Source organism: Pleurodeles waltl, chromosome 1_1 (assembly GCF_031143425.1).
Source record: "Pleurodeles waltl isolate 20211129_DDA chromosome 1_1, aPleWal1.hap1.20221129, whole genome shotgun sequence".
NCBI classification, from domain to species: Eukaryota; Metazoa; Chordata; class Amphibia; order Caudata; family Salamandridae; genus Pleurodeles; species Pleurodeles waltl.
In genome coordinates, this window is record NC_090436.1 from 601,098,724 (window position 1) to 601,112,295 (window position 13,572).

Genomic DNA, 13,572 nt, shown 5'->3' on the forward strand with positions numbered 1-13,572 from the left:
AAGCGTTGCCATAGTCGAGGCAGCAGGTGATCAGGGCATGCCTGTGACTGTCTTTCTGGTGTCAGTAGAGATCCATCTGAAGATTCGGCAGAGGATGTATAAACAGGAGGAAGAGACTGAGTTTACTTGACGGTTCATGGATAGTTAGCAGTAGAGAACAATACGGAGGTTTTGTGTGTAGTCTAATGGAGAGGGTGTTGGTCCGAGTTCTGCTGACCACCAGTTCTGGTCTCATACAGAGGTGTTCTTCCCGAAGATCAGGTCTTCCGTTTTGTTGTTGTTTAGTTTCAGGCAGCTGTTTTTCATCCATGTTTCTAGGTTGGTCATGGTGTTGCAGAAGGTGGCTTTAGCATTTTGGGGGCCTTCAGTGGTGAGAGGATTAGTTGAGTGTCTTCATCATAGGAGACTATATTGAGTCCACAGAATCGGACTGTATCGGTGAGAGAGCACATGTAGATGTTGAACAGGGCTGGGCTGAGGGAGGATCCTTGGGGTACACCATAGGTGATGTTCTTGGGTTTTGCTCGAGGTAGTCAGTAAGCTGTTAGTTGATGGCTTTCTCAACAGTCACAGCAGTCATAAGGCCCTAGACCAGTGGTCTTCAAACTTTTTAATGCCGCGCCCCCCCATCTTGAAAAATAAAAATCATTGGGCCCCCCTCAGAATTTTTCACAATTATTTTAGAAAGATGGCAATGTTTAAATAGGTCTAAGCCTATTTAAACATTGCAGTTAAGTACTGTTACCTTTTTAAAACTGCAATAACATGCTTCTTCTTAAAACAAAGGCATGTTATCTGCATAATGTTTATTTTGGCCAGATTTTGGCGCCCCCCCTGGGATCACTTGAGGCCCCCCAAGGGGGGCCCGCCCCCCAGTTTGAAGACCTCTGCCCTAGACTGTGACAGGGCAGAATAAAATCTACTCCAAATCAGGCAAAAGGTTTACAGCAGGGGAAATAAGGCAAAGGGTTTACAGCAGGGGAAATAAGGCAAGCATGTTGGTAGATTGCAAACATTGAGCCAATGTGATGCAAGATAGGATGAAATCAATCAAAGGCTCGCAGGACTCATACATTCTGACAACATAGCTATGGCCTTTAGTACTTCTGTGGGATGCAAGGTAAGAGGGGACCTTTTGGATGTGCTCAAATAAGTTGAAAGGAAAAAGAGAGCCACTGAACACTTGCTATGCCCTAGAACAGTGCCACACATTTGACAGGAGGTTTCACCCGAGTCCTTCATACCTATTGGGACGGAGAGCACTGAAGAAAGAGGTGAGGAAGCCTATGTGGCTAACTGGTGATTTTACTGTGGGTTTCCAGAGTTGCTCTTCCTCCCCTGTAAATGCACTTAGTTCTCTAGCTATCTCCTTCTTATGTGAGATGTCAGTCTCAAGATCTCCAGCCACCAAAGTTGCACTGCAGACTTCAACCTCAAGAGGCTGAGGCTGAATTGTGTACTGTAAAGAAAATGCAATCAAGGCAAATCATAGATAAAGCAGTGTGGGCTCTGGTATGATTTTTTTGGGTGGTGAGTTTACTTAAGAGTGGATGTGTCTATCACCCCTTTGTGTGCCTGACGCTGTCCATCAAGAATGAGTTGTTTTTCTGACACCAGCGCCTTCAACTGACCCGCAGACCTCAGTTGCATCAGTGCCCGACTCCCACTATTACAGCTGTTTCCACTGGTGTTACCATACACCTGGTGAGGGAGACCTTGGATACTTGAATCCATAAGAGCCTTCAAGACAGACTGGAGAAGGCTGTATAATGGCAACTATGACACCATGTGTAGCAGGTCCATACCTCTTAGTAGTCTTAACCTATAATAGACACCTGCATTCTTCCTTATTAGGGACAAATGAGCAGACAGAGGTGAGGCTGCGTAATTGTTTATAGAAACCCACACATTTAGGGTTTTTATGCTATTGCTTGCATTTTCACTTTAACATTTTACCTTTCTGTGTTTCTAAGAGGTTGATCGAGAAACTCCCATCTCTGCCCATCTACCTGGAACAATCTAATGAAAAAGAGCATGTTAAGACAACCTTTCAGCAGAGGTGATAGGAGTAGTAAAGTCCACGATGGGATACAGTTTATTCCTCTTGAAACATAAGACGTAATAATCAGAAGCCTTTTTGACCATGACCAGAAGAAACCTTCACTAATAACATAAAGCAAGTATATTGTAGATATCACACAAGAGACAGACAAATCTGTTTATATAACTCATATTTATACAGTGCTACATGCATTAAACAAGAACATATATAACTTTCTGCAGAGGAGGAGGATGTATGCGGCCATGGGGTAGTGTGCAAGACAGAAATGTGGCCAGTCAGATTAGGACGGTCCACTGCTGAGGAGCTGCAGGGCATCGCCTCTCATCTGCAAGACACAGGAGGCACAGAGGGGTGTTTCAGGCACACATGGCTGTAGCATTTCCCTTCACTTGGAATTAGTATCAAAGCTCGGAGGTCTAGCAGTCGGCACTGCAAGCAGGGCTGGTCACTGATCTTCAAGAACAATCCTTATGGTAGGCCTTCGGCAAGAATAATATTGCTCCTTTTTGGTTTGAGCATCATTTAGGGGAAAAGACTTATTTTGGGAAAAGACAGCTTTTTAATGAGGGCTTGAAACCACAGGTGAGCGCGCACGAGGAGGCCCAAGCTCCCACAACCCCTGCACATGGACAGCTTCTATTTTAACAACAGTTAAAGACAGTGTACGTGTAACACGCCCCTTCAAATCACAGAATTCAAATGGAATACTCGCATTACCTGTTTGAGTCCTTCGTCGGTAAGCTGGTCCTGGTTTCCCAAATGCACTTTGTTAAGTAAAGGGCAGTGGGAGGCCACAGCAGTCAAGGAGGCGTCGGACAGCTGTTTACACCTGTAGGCCGTATACTTCAGAAGCCCGGGACAATTTAACGCCAGTAGGCGCAATCCCGTGTCCGATACTTTGCGGCAATCGGAAATATTAATTTCAGATAGGTTTGGATTCCTTGATGCAATTTTTTCCAGAACGTCATCAGTAACCTGAAAAAAAAACATTAAGAAAAACATGTCCCTTTAGTGTTTACAGGCATCCCTTTGTGTTTCACTTCCTGGATAGAATTGTGTGCACAAAATGGATCATCTAGATATATTAACACTTGTTTACATAAACAAGACTGAGAAGGAATGTTCCGTCTCTCTAAGCTGAGCGCTTGCGTGCAGCCACACGGCCATCTCGCCTTGTAATAGCTTGAGAGGAAGTAAAGACGATACATCGATGCCTTCCATGCACTGCAGAAGCGCCCCTCCCCTCTCAACAGGAAACTACTGGAATCTTGTGCATAAGAGCAGTCAGCCAAGGTGGGGTGGGGGGTCCACAGGCTGAAAGATCCTATTCCAGCAGCAGACCGAGCAGAGTAATAAGGTATTCGGGAAACACTAGTGCGACTTGGCCTGCTGGAAAGGGGTGATACAGCCAGATATTTATATGGCGGAGGATACTTCTGATTACTAGACAGGGATTTTAGACTAACAGGAATGAGGGAGCCTGATAAGATGATATTTGAGGCTTTCCTGGGGTTGGCTCGGTCTTTCATCCACCATCACTCAGTGCCTGCCAATTCCGAACACGGGTTGCGCCGCGGTGCTGGTGCCAGAGCTATATTAACTCAGAGCCAGCATGTTCCTTAAATGCAGAATTGATCGTATTGCGCTGCATTTAAACAAGATACTCCAGTATCATAAGAGTTCCGTAAAATGTCTGACTTTATTCCAAACTGGTAAAATGCTAAGGTTGCTTCTCGCAACAGGTATATCAAACCAAAGCTCAAATAAATAACATCCCCAGCGGACACGAGCTTTAGACACTGGCTTATCCCGCTGCAGGGTCTCGCTGGATAACGCAAATGCAAATAAGCATTGGCAAAGCCAACAGGTCTCGCCTAAACAAGAGTATTGGCTTTCCCAATGTGATTTAGCCATCTTGTTCACCAGTGTGACTGCTGTTCAGCATAGCTAAAAGTTAGTGGGGTAAAAAAATGAGTTGAGTGAAGTGTCATAAAGTGGAGTAGAGTGGATTGTTATGGAGTAGCATAGAGAGTCGTAGAGTGGAGTGTCAGAGTGGCATAGCATAGAGCGGCGTAGAATGCTGCGCAGCGTCATGAAGGGACTACAGTGTCAGACTGGAAGGGCATATAGCTGAGTGGGGTAGAGCGGAGGGATAGAGTGGAGCGTCAGAGTAGAGTAAAGTGTTGTTGAGTGTCATGGATTGATGTAAAGTGGAGTGGCATGGAGGATGTTGAATAGAGGGGACTACAGTGTTGTAGAATAGATTCATGTAGAGCAGGCTAAACTGTCGTAGAGTTGAGTGGCATAGAGTGGAATAGTGCAGGAGATTGGAATGGCAGAGTTTAGTAGCGCAACGTAAAGTCAAGTGGTGTAGAGTGGGGTGGCACAGAGTGTAGTGGCATAAAGTGGAGTGACTGGTACAGAATGTAGCAGTAGAGTAGTGTGTTGTAGAACAGAGCAGAATAAACTGGCATGGAGTGGCATAGAGAGAGTTGCATAGAGCATTGTAGAGTGGAGTAGTGTAGGAGAGTTGCATAGAGTGGAGAAGAGTGTTGTAGAGTGGAATGGCAGAGTGGAGTAGATTGGAGTAGAATTTAATAGAGTAGAGCGTGCGAGTGGAGTATCATGGAGTGTAAGAGTGGAGTGTCGTAGAATGGAGTTTTGTGGAGTGGAGTAGGGGCGGACTAGAGTGAAGTGACAAAGTACAGTGAAGATTGGCGTAGAGTGCACTGGTTTTGAGTAAATTGGTGTAGAGTCCATTGCTGTAAATTTGCGGCAGCACAGAGTAGAGTGGCATAGAATGCAGTGGCAAAGAGTGGATTGTTACAGCGTAGATTGGTGCAGGATAGAGTGGAGTGGTGCAGGGCAGAGTGCAGATGTGTACAGTAGAGTTGTGGAGTGCAGTGGTGCGGAACAGATTAGAGTGATGTAGAGTGGAGTGATGCAGACCAGAGTGCCAGAGAGCAGAGTGAAGTGGCATTGAGTGTAGTGGCACAGAATACAGCAGAGTGGCAAAGAGTTGGGTTGTGCAGGATAGAGTGCAATGGTGTAGAGTACAGTAGCAAAGACTGCAGTGGCATAGAGTAGAGTGGTGCAGAGTAGAGTGGGGGAGAATGCACTGGCAGAGTAGAGTGGTTCAGAGTAGACTAGAGAGGCATAGAGTGAAGTGCTGTAGAGTGCAGAAGTGCACAGTAGATTAGACTGCCGTAAAGTGGCTTGGCGTAGAGTGCAGTAGAGTGGTGTTGAGTGGTGCAGAATAGAGTGTAATGGAACAGAACAGAGTGGTGCAGAGTAGAGTGGCAGAGAGTGAAGTGTTGCAGAGTAGCATGTTGAAGAGTGGAGTAGAGTGCAGCAGAGTAAAGGGACAGAGTGCAATCATTTAGAGGAGAGTAGTGCAGAGGCGTAGATTGTTGCAGAGTAGAGTGGTGTATAGTGCAGGGGAGCAGAGTAGATTGGCATAGAGAGCAGTGGGGTAGAGTGTATTGGTTTTCAGCAAAGTGGCATAGAGTGCAGTGGCGTAGAATAGTGGTGTAGAATGCAGTAGAGCAGAGTGACACAGGGTAGACTGGAGTTACGTAGAGTGGAGTAGCATAGAGTGGAATACAGTGGCGCAGAGTGCAGTGGCGTAGAGTAGACTGTTTCAGAAAAGAGACAAGTGGCATAGAATGCAGTGTCAGAGTGCAGTAGTGCAGAGTAGATTAGAGTGGACTGGCATAGAGTGTGATGGTGTAGAATAGTGGGATAGAGTGCAGTAAGGTAGAGCGGAGCAACGCAGGGTAGACTGGAGTTACGTAGAGTGGAGGGGCATAGAGTGGGATGGCGCAGAGTAGAATAGAGTGGCCTAGAGTAGATTGTTTTAGAGAAGAGACAACTGGCACAGAATGCAGTGACAGAGTGCACTGGTGGATAGTTGATTAGAATGGACTGGCGTAGAGTGCAGTGCTGAAGAGTACAGTGGTGCATAGTAAAATAGTGTGAGGTATGAGTGCAAAGGCATGGAGTAGAGTGGTGTTGAGTAAAAAGTCATCGAGTGAAGTGTCACAGAGTGGAGTGTTGCACAGTAGAGTGGAGTGTTGCACAGTAGAGTGGAGTGACGCAGTGTGGAGTGGTGCAGTGGCACGAAGTGGGATAAAGTGGAGTATGCATGGTGTGGTAGCGCAATGCCATTGCAGACAACACATCTTCAATTGAAATGAAAATTTCATTTGCACAGACATACAATTTTACTGATAAAAGTATACAGCACACAAACGGTAACGTGAAAACGTCATCACCTAGCGTTTTGATTTATTCTGATTGTATTAAAATATTTGTTTTCACCAAAATTAAAAATTACCAAAACATGTGCTTCATATGTGCTTTCTATATTCTGAAATATATGCACAGTTAATTACAGACATTTAAATGATGTTTTGTGCTAGAGAAAAATGAGATCATACACCACACCCAAGTAGCCAGCATGACCGACACATAAATCCTCTCACTTTGAAGTTAGAGAAAGAAAAGTAAATACCAAGCTCCCTGGAAGTCAGAGCCGTACATTTGACCTCTGTCCTTGAATACACAGAAAATGTGACAAGATGAGAACAGGATTAAAGGCCCGTTCAGAGAAATTCAGTACTGGTGGTAGAATACAGTAAATAGGTTTGTGCAAGGAAAGGGAAGCGAAGTACTCAACCTGAACTGTCTTAAACAAATAATACAAGCCAATAGAAAGCAAGCAAATGTCAGCTACAAACCACAAAGCCAACAATAAGCAATAGACATAATGCATTCCCATGGAAGCTTTCTGAATGCCCCCAAGATGGTTAGAAATAGGCTTCGACCTAAAAAGACGAATAGGCTTTCATGAACATTTCCACATTCGTTTCAAAGCCGTTATTTATTCATTATTATTCGTAAACTACAGTCCAATCGACATCAGGCATTTAAGATTTCAAATTAATTCAATAGTCCCTCAAATCATTCCTCTATTATTGGTTCGCTGAAACAAACTTGTTAGGTTAAGCTGTAGAAACCAATTCCAAAACAGCAAAAGTAATAGGGACTTCAATATACCATGAATTAGTGCCAAGACACAAGGCTTCTTTTGGTCTTTAGCGCCATCTAGTGGATTCATTTTAGAACAATCATTTATATAACAGCCATGTAGTCTTGATCACATCGTCCAGAAAGAATCAATGAAGTTCAAGCTCACGGTTATGTTTATTATTATTCTATGACACAGAAACACCAAAGGCTTGGCCAATAGGATCACATTGCTTCCTTATATTTTGCGGTATTCTATCGATTCCAAAAATCTAAAGCCATGTACTTTACCCTATTTTTCTAAAAAAAAAATGCTCCGCGGTAATACAACTAAGAAGATGTTAAACAGTTATTTAATAAACGAATTTCGTAATCAAAAGATTCATTTTTTTCCTATTTCCAAAGTATTTTGCGGAACTTTATGTGAATTATTTAGTGTCCACAAGCATAAAAGCCCTTGAACAGGGGAGGGAGCCACGTTCTTTTTTTAAATCTTTGTGGGCATTTCAAGATAGGTGTCACACAGTTCAGCTTTCCAAATGGATACTTTTGGACGTTTTTGTACCTCTGTCACCACAAATCACATGTGCCAAGAGAGTAAGGCCCAAACATAACAGACTCACTTTGGCACTGTCATAGCTCAGAGGCATGAGAGGAAGTAAAGGACCCGAGTTCCTAATAAAAGCCTGGCAACATAAGAGATAACGTTCCAGGGGCAGAAACTGCATCACCCTGCCGCTCTGGGACTAGAGAGCTCTCTAGGGAGCATGAAGGAAATAAAATCGTTTTGAAAGCAAACTCGGAAGAAGAGCAACACGATTTCAAAAGGATGGACAGGATTTTACTAGAGTGAGGTATCCTTAGATTCCAAGCCAGGATAAGCTTCTTCCATGTCCTTCCACCTAAGATTTAGTCTTTCTGCCACACTGGTGGTTGATCTTCCCCATTTCAACAAAAAAAGTCTTAATAATTCTGGTCCTGTGTGTGCACCCCCAGACCAATATTTCCAGTATCATACTGTAGGAAAGTACCATCTTGCCTGGCATGTTACCCCCATTTTTACATGTATGTCAGTTTGTTTTTGCCTGTCTCACTGGGATCCTGCTAGCCAGGACCCCAGTGCTCATAGTTTGTGGCCTGAATGTGTATACCTGTGTGGTGACTAACTGTGTCACTGAGGCTCTGCTAATCAGAACCTCAGTGCTTATTCTCTCTCTGCCTTTAAAATTGTCACTATAGGCTAGTGACCACTTTTACAAATGTCAATTGGCACACTGGGGTTCCAGGAGATCCCTATGAGCTGCAGCAATTTCTTTTGCCACCCATAGGGAGCTCAGACAAACCTTTACACAGGACTACTACTGCAGCCTGAGTGAAATAACGCACACGTAATTTCACAGCCATTTTCACTGCACTTAAGTAACTTATAAGTCACCTATATGTCTAATCTTCACTTGCTGAAGGTTAGGTGCAAAGTTACTAAGTGTGAAGGGGCCCTTGCACTAGCAAAGGTGCCCCCACATTGTTCAGGGCCAATTCCCCGGACTTTGTGAGTGCGGGGACACCATTACACATGTGCTCTGCCAACCTCTCCCTCGCAATCGTTCCCCGATTCCAACGCAAGACCTCCGGCGGCAGATCCTTCTCCTACCTCGCCGCCAAGACCTGGAACTCCCTTCCGACCCCCCTGCGCCAGACCTAACGGGTACGTAGCGCGCTTTAGAAATTTCTGATTGATTGATTGAACTACATATAGGTCAATACCTATATGTAGCTTCACAATGGTAACTCCGAATATGGCCATGTAACATGTCTAAGATCATGGAATTGTCCCCCCCATGCCAAATCTGGTATTGGGGAGCCAATCCCATGCATCCCCGGGGCTCCACTATGGATCCCGGGTACTGCCAAACCAGCTCTCTGGGGTTTTCTCTGCAGCTACCGCTGCTGCCACCCCACAGACAGGGTTCTGCACTCCTTGGGGCATGGGCAGCCCAGTCCTAGGAAGGCAGAACAAAGAATTTCCTCTGAGAGAGGGTGTTACACCCTTTCCCTTTGGAAATAGGTGTTAAAGGCTGGGGATGGGTAGCCTCTCCCAGCCTCTGGAAATGCTTTGAAGGGCACAGATGGTGCCCTCCTTGCATAAGCCAGTCTACACCGGTTTAGGGAACCCCCAGTCCCTGTTCTGGCACGAAACTGGACAAAGGAGAGTGACCACTACCCTGACCATCACCACCCCAGGGGTGGTGCCCAGAGCTCTTCCAGTGTGTCCCAGACCTCTGCCATCTTGTTTCCAGAGGTGTGAGGGCACTCTGGGGGCCTCTGAGTGGCCAGTGCCAGCAGGTGACAGAGACCCCTCCTGATAGGTGCTTACCTGACTAGGTGGCCAATCCTCCTCTGAGGGCAATTTAGGGTCTCTCCAGTGGGCTTTTCCCTCCGATAATGATTTGCAAGAATTCACCAGAGTTCCTCTGCACCTCTCTCTTCAATTTCTGCCAAGGATCGACTGCTGACTGCTCCAGGACGCCTGCAAAACTGCAACAAAGTAGCAAGAAGACTACCAGCAACATTGTAGCACCTAATCCTGCCAGCTTTCTCGACTGTTTCCTGGTGGTGCATGGTTTGGGGGCTGCCTGCCTTCATCCTGCACTGGAAGCCATGAAGAAATCTCCAGTGGGTCGCTCAAATCTTCCCCCTGCTTCAGCACGCACCAAACTTCAGCTTCACCGGTACTCTGGGACCCCTCTCATCCTGACGAGCGTGGCCCCTGGAACACAGGTGGTGGACCCAAGTGACCCAGACTGTCTAGTGGTCCAACTGTCCAAATTTGGAGGAGGTAAGTCCTTGCCTTCCCTCTCCAGACAGTAATCCTGTGCACCACGTGAACTGAAGCTACAAGGGCTTCTGTGCACATTTTCATGAAATCTTGCATGCACAGCCGAGCCTAGGTCCCCAGCACTCTGTCCTGCGATGCTCAACTCCCTGAGGTAATCTCCGGTGTTGTGGGACCTCCTTCTGCATTGTTGAGACGAACGCCATGTTCAGACTTTTTGAACCCGTGTTCAAGGACTTCTGCGGGTGCTTCCTGCTTGTGCGTGGGCTCTCTATGTTGGTGAGGGCCCCCTCTGTCTCCTCTCCCAAGTGGCGACATCCTGGTCCTTCCTAGGCCCGGGTGGGACCCTTTTCTCTAACCGCAACTGTTGCAGCAAGCAAGGCTAGTTTGCGGTATTTTGCCAAGGAAACAACTGTGCATCCTCCAGCACACCGTGGGACATCTTCTGCACAAAGGAGAAGTTCCTAGCACCTTTCGTTGTTACGGAATCTTCAGCTTCTTTCATCCAAAGGCAACCATTTTGCACCTTCATCCGGGGTTTAGTGGTCTCCTGCCCCCCCCCCCCCGGACACTTTTGCGACACTTGGATTTGGTCCCCTTCCTTTGCAGGTCCTCAGGTTCAGGAATCCATCTTCAGTGCTTTGCAGTCTGTTGTGGTCTTTGCAGAATCTCCTATCACGACTTTAGTGTGTTTCTGGGGAAATAGTAGTACTTTACTCCTACTTTCCAGGGTCTTGGGGTGGGGTATCTTGGACACCCTTAGTGTGTTCTTACACTCCCAGCGACCCTCTACACTAGCCTAGGGGTCCACTCGTGGTTCGCATTCCACTTACTTAGTATATGGTTTGTGTTGCCCCTAGGGCTATTGCATCCTACTGTATTCTGTAGTGTTTGCACTACTTTCTGACTGTTTTACTTACCTGATTTTGGTTTGTGTATATTTTGTGTATTTTACTTACCTACTAAGGGAGTATATCCTCTGAGATATTCTTGGCACATTGCCACTAAAATAAAGTACCTTTATTTTATGTAACCCTGTGTATTGTCTTTCTTATGATATAGTACCATATGATATAAGTGGTATGGTAGGAGCTTTGCATGTCTCCTAGTCCAGCCTTGGCTGCTCTGCTATAGGTACCTCTATCAGCCTAAGCTGCTAGAACACTACTAATCTACTAATAAGAGATAACTGGACCTGGCACAAGGTGTAAGTACCATTGGCACCCACTATAACCTAGGCCAGCCTCAATACAATCTCAATTTTCTTCTTAGCTTGTCTCATGACCGAGCACAGCACATGCTGTTAGACTTAAAAAAAAAATATTTTACAGGGGAATCTCAAGCTGTAACATACATCTTCCGCATTAAAGAAAGTAGTGAATGTCCACGTAGTCCTTGGTCACGATACCCACAAAATGTGACTGGTTTTTCCTCATAAAGTTCAAGACTTGCTTCTTACATGGACAGGTCTAGTATTTATGGGGACCCGGGCAGAAAGAGAATGTTCAAGACGCCTCTAATCTGCACTTAACGTGTGACAACCCAGGAAAATATATCAATGGAAGCACCATCAATTGTAGTCCTCTAGCATCTTGAAGCGACTTTTTATAAAGCCACTTTCCTGGTGTGGATATCAGTAAAACAAAAACAGAATAAATAATAACTAATATAATAAGGACATGTATAATTCGAAAATCTGTTAAGTGGAAATACGTTATATAAGTTACATTGGGTTGAAATGTTTGGCCCGAGACTCTCCAAAACGTATCTCTTTCATCAAACATTAAAAAAATGTTTCTAGATTATGGTATTGTTTATGCATTATGTATATGTTTGTTAGACCTGGCACCCTTGGCGTTATTTTCCCTACCCTTTTGACCCCCAACCTCCTGTTTTGATCATCTTGTTTTAGCTGACTTTAGGACTATGGACACTTTACCACTGTTGATCACAGGTGCTCTTTCAATAGAACATGATAACAATGACTTAATCCACAATTGTCATTTTTATTTCCTTTTAAGTCTCTTGCAGAGCACACTACCTGTGCCCAGGGACTGTAAATTAAATCCTACTGTTGGGCCTGCAGCACTGGTCATGCCACCCACTTCAGTAGCCCCTTTAACATGACTCAGGCCTGCCACTGCAGAGCCTGTGTGCCATGTTGACCTGGCAAGTTAGCCTTTTTGCCAGGCCCAAACCCTCCTTTTGAATTCATATAAATCACCCCTTAGGAAGGCCCTGGGCAGGGTGCAGTGTGTTTAAAAAGTTGGACATATTCTTTTAAGTTTTACATGCCCTGGTAGTGAAAAACTCTCAAGTTAGTTTTTCACTACTGCAAGGCCTAGCTCTTCCATAGGTAAACAATGGGCTTGCCTTATTACATTTTATAGGTGTAATTTCCAATTGGGGAAAGACAGCTGTGTCAAGTTTGGTGTCTCTGGACTCAAAATTTAAAATCACAGCTTATGGTAAAGTTGGATTTTAAATGGCAAGCCTGAAAATGCCACTTTTATAAAGTTGCATTTTCTTACTTTAACCATTCTGTGCCTTTGCCTGTCCTTTAATACACATCTGGGGTGGGTGACAACTGGGCTTTGTGAATTCCCGCTAGACAGCCGCACACAAAGGAAGCTTGGGGTGCGCCTGATGGGCTATGTACCTCCTGATGGGCCACGGCCCTCGGCACCGCACCTACCCCCGCAGACCACGCCCGCAACCTCGGCTTCATCTTGGACCCTCTTCTCACCATGTTCAAGCAAGTCAACGCCGTGTCCTCCGCCTGCTTCCTCACCCTCCGCATGCTCCGCAAGATCTTCCGCTGGATCCCCGCCGACACTAGAAAAACCATGACCCACGCCCTCGTCACGAGCCGCCTGGACTACGGCAACACCCTCTATGCTGGGACCACCGCCAAACTCCAAAAACGCCTGCAAAGTATTCAAAATGCCTCGGCCCGCCTCATCCTCGACGTACCCTGCAACAGCCACATCTCCGCACACCTGAGACACCTGCATTGGCTACCAGTCAGCAAAAGGATCACCTTCCAACTTCTCACCCACGCACACAAAGCCCTCCACAACAAGGGACCGGAATACCTCAACCGTCGCCTCAGCTTCTACGCCCCCACCCGTCTCCTCCGTTCCTCGGGCCTCGCGCTCGCTGCCGTCCCTCGAATCCGCCGCTCCACGGCGGGTGGGAGGTCCTTCTCCTTCCTGGCAGCCAAGACCTGGAACACCCTCCCCAACAGCCTCAGGACCACCCAGGACCACTCCGCATTCCGGAGACTCCTCAAAACCTGGCTTTTCGAGCAGCAGTAACCCCCCCTTCCTCCTAGCGCCTTGAGACCCGCACGGGTGAGTAGTGCGCTTTATAAATGTTAATGATTTGATTAAAATCTTGATGGGTCATCCTGGGCATGATGGGAGGGAGAGCTGGCACTTGCACCTGAATGGGCTAAGCCTGTCCTCACACAAAGAGCTGCATACCTCCTTCCTCACCCCTGTAGTAAGTCTGGAGCCAGGGCATGAAGGGCAGGGACTTTGTGCACTTCAAAGGCCTCACTTTAAAGTCTCCCCACTTCAAAGGCACAACTGGGTATAAGTACTAGACCTTAGACACCACCACTTCAGTACACTTCTGGATTTGAGGA

The 13,572-nt window shown here is 46.1% G+C and overlaps 1 protein-coding gene across 1 annotated transcript in view; it reads right to left on the reverse strand.

Annotated features, from left to right (window-relative positions):
- Positions 1–13,572, reverse strand: part of FBXL17 (F-box and leucine rich repeat protein 17) — a 1,470,176-nt gene that overhangs the window by 1,391,418 nt on the left and 65,186 nt on the right. The window contains exon 3 of the mRNA XM_069226350.1: positions 2,780–3,037. Coding sequence (XP_069082451.1) covers positions 2,780–3,037 — 258 coding nt within the window. The remainder of the gene's footprint in view (positions 1–2,779; positions 3,038–13,572) is intronic.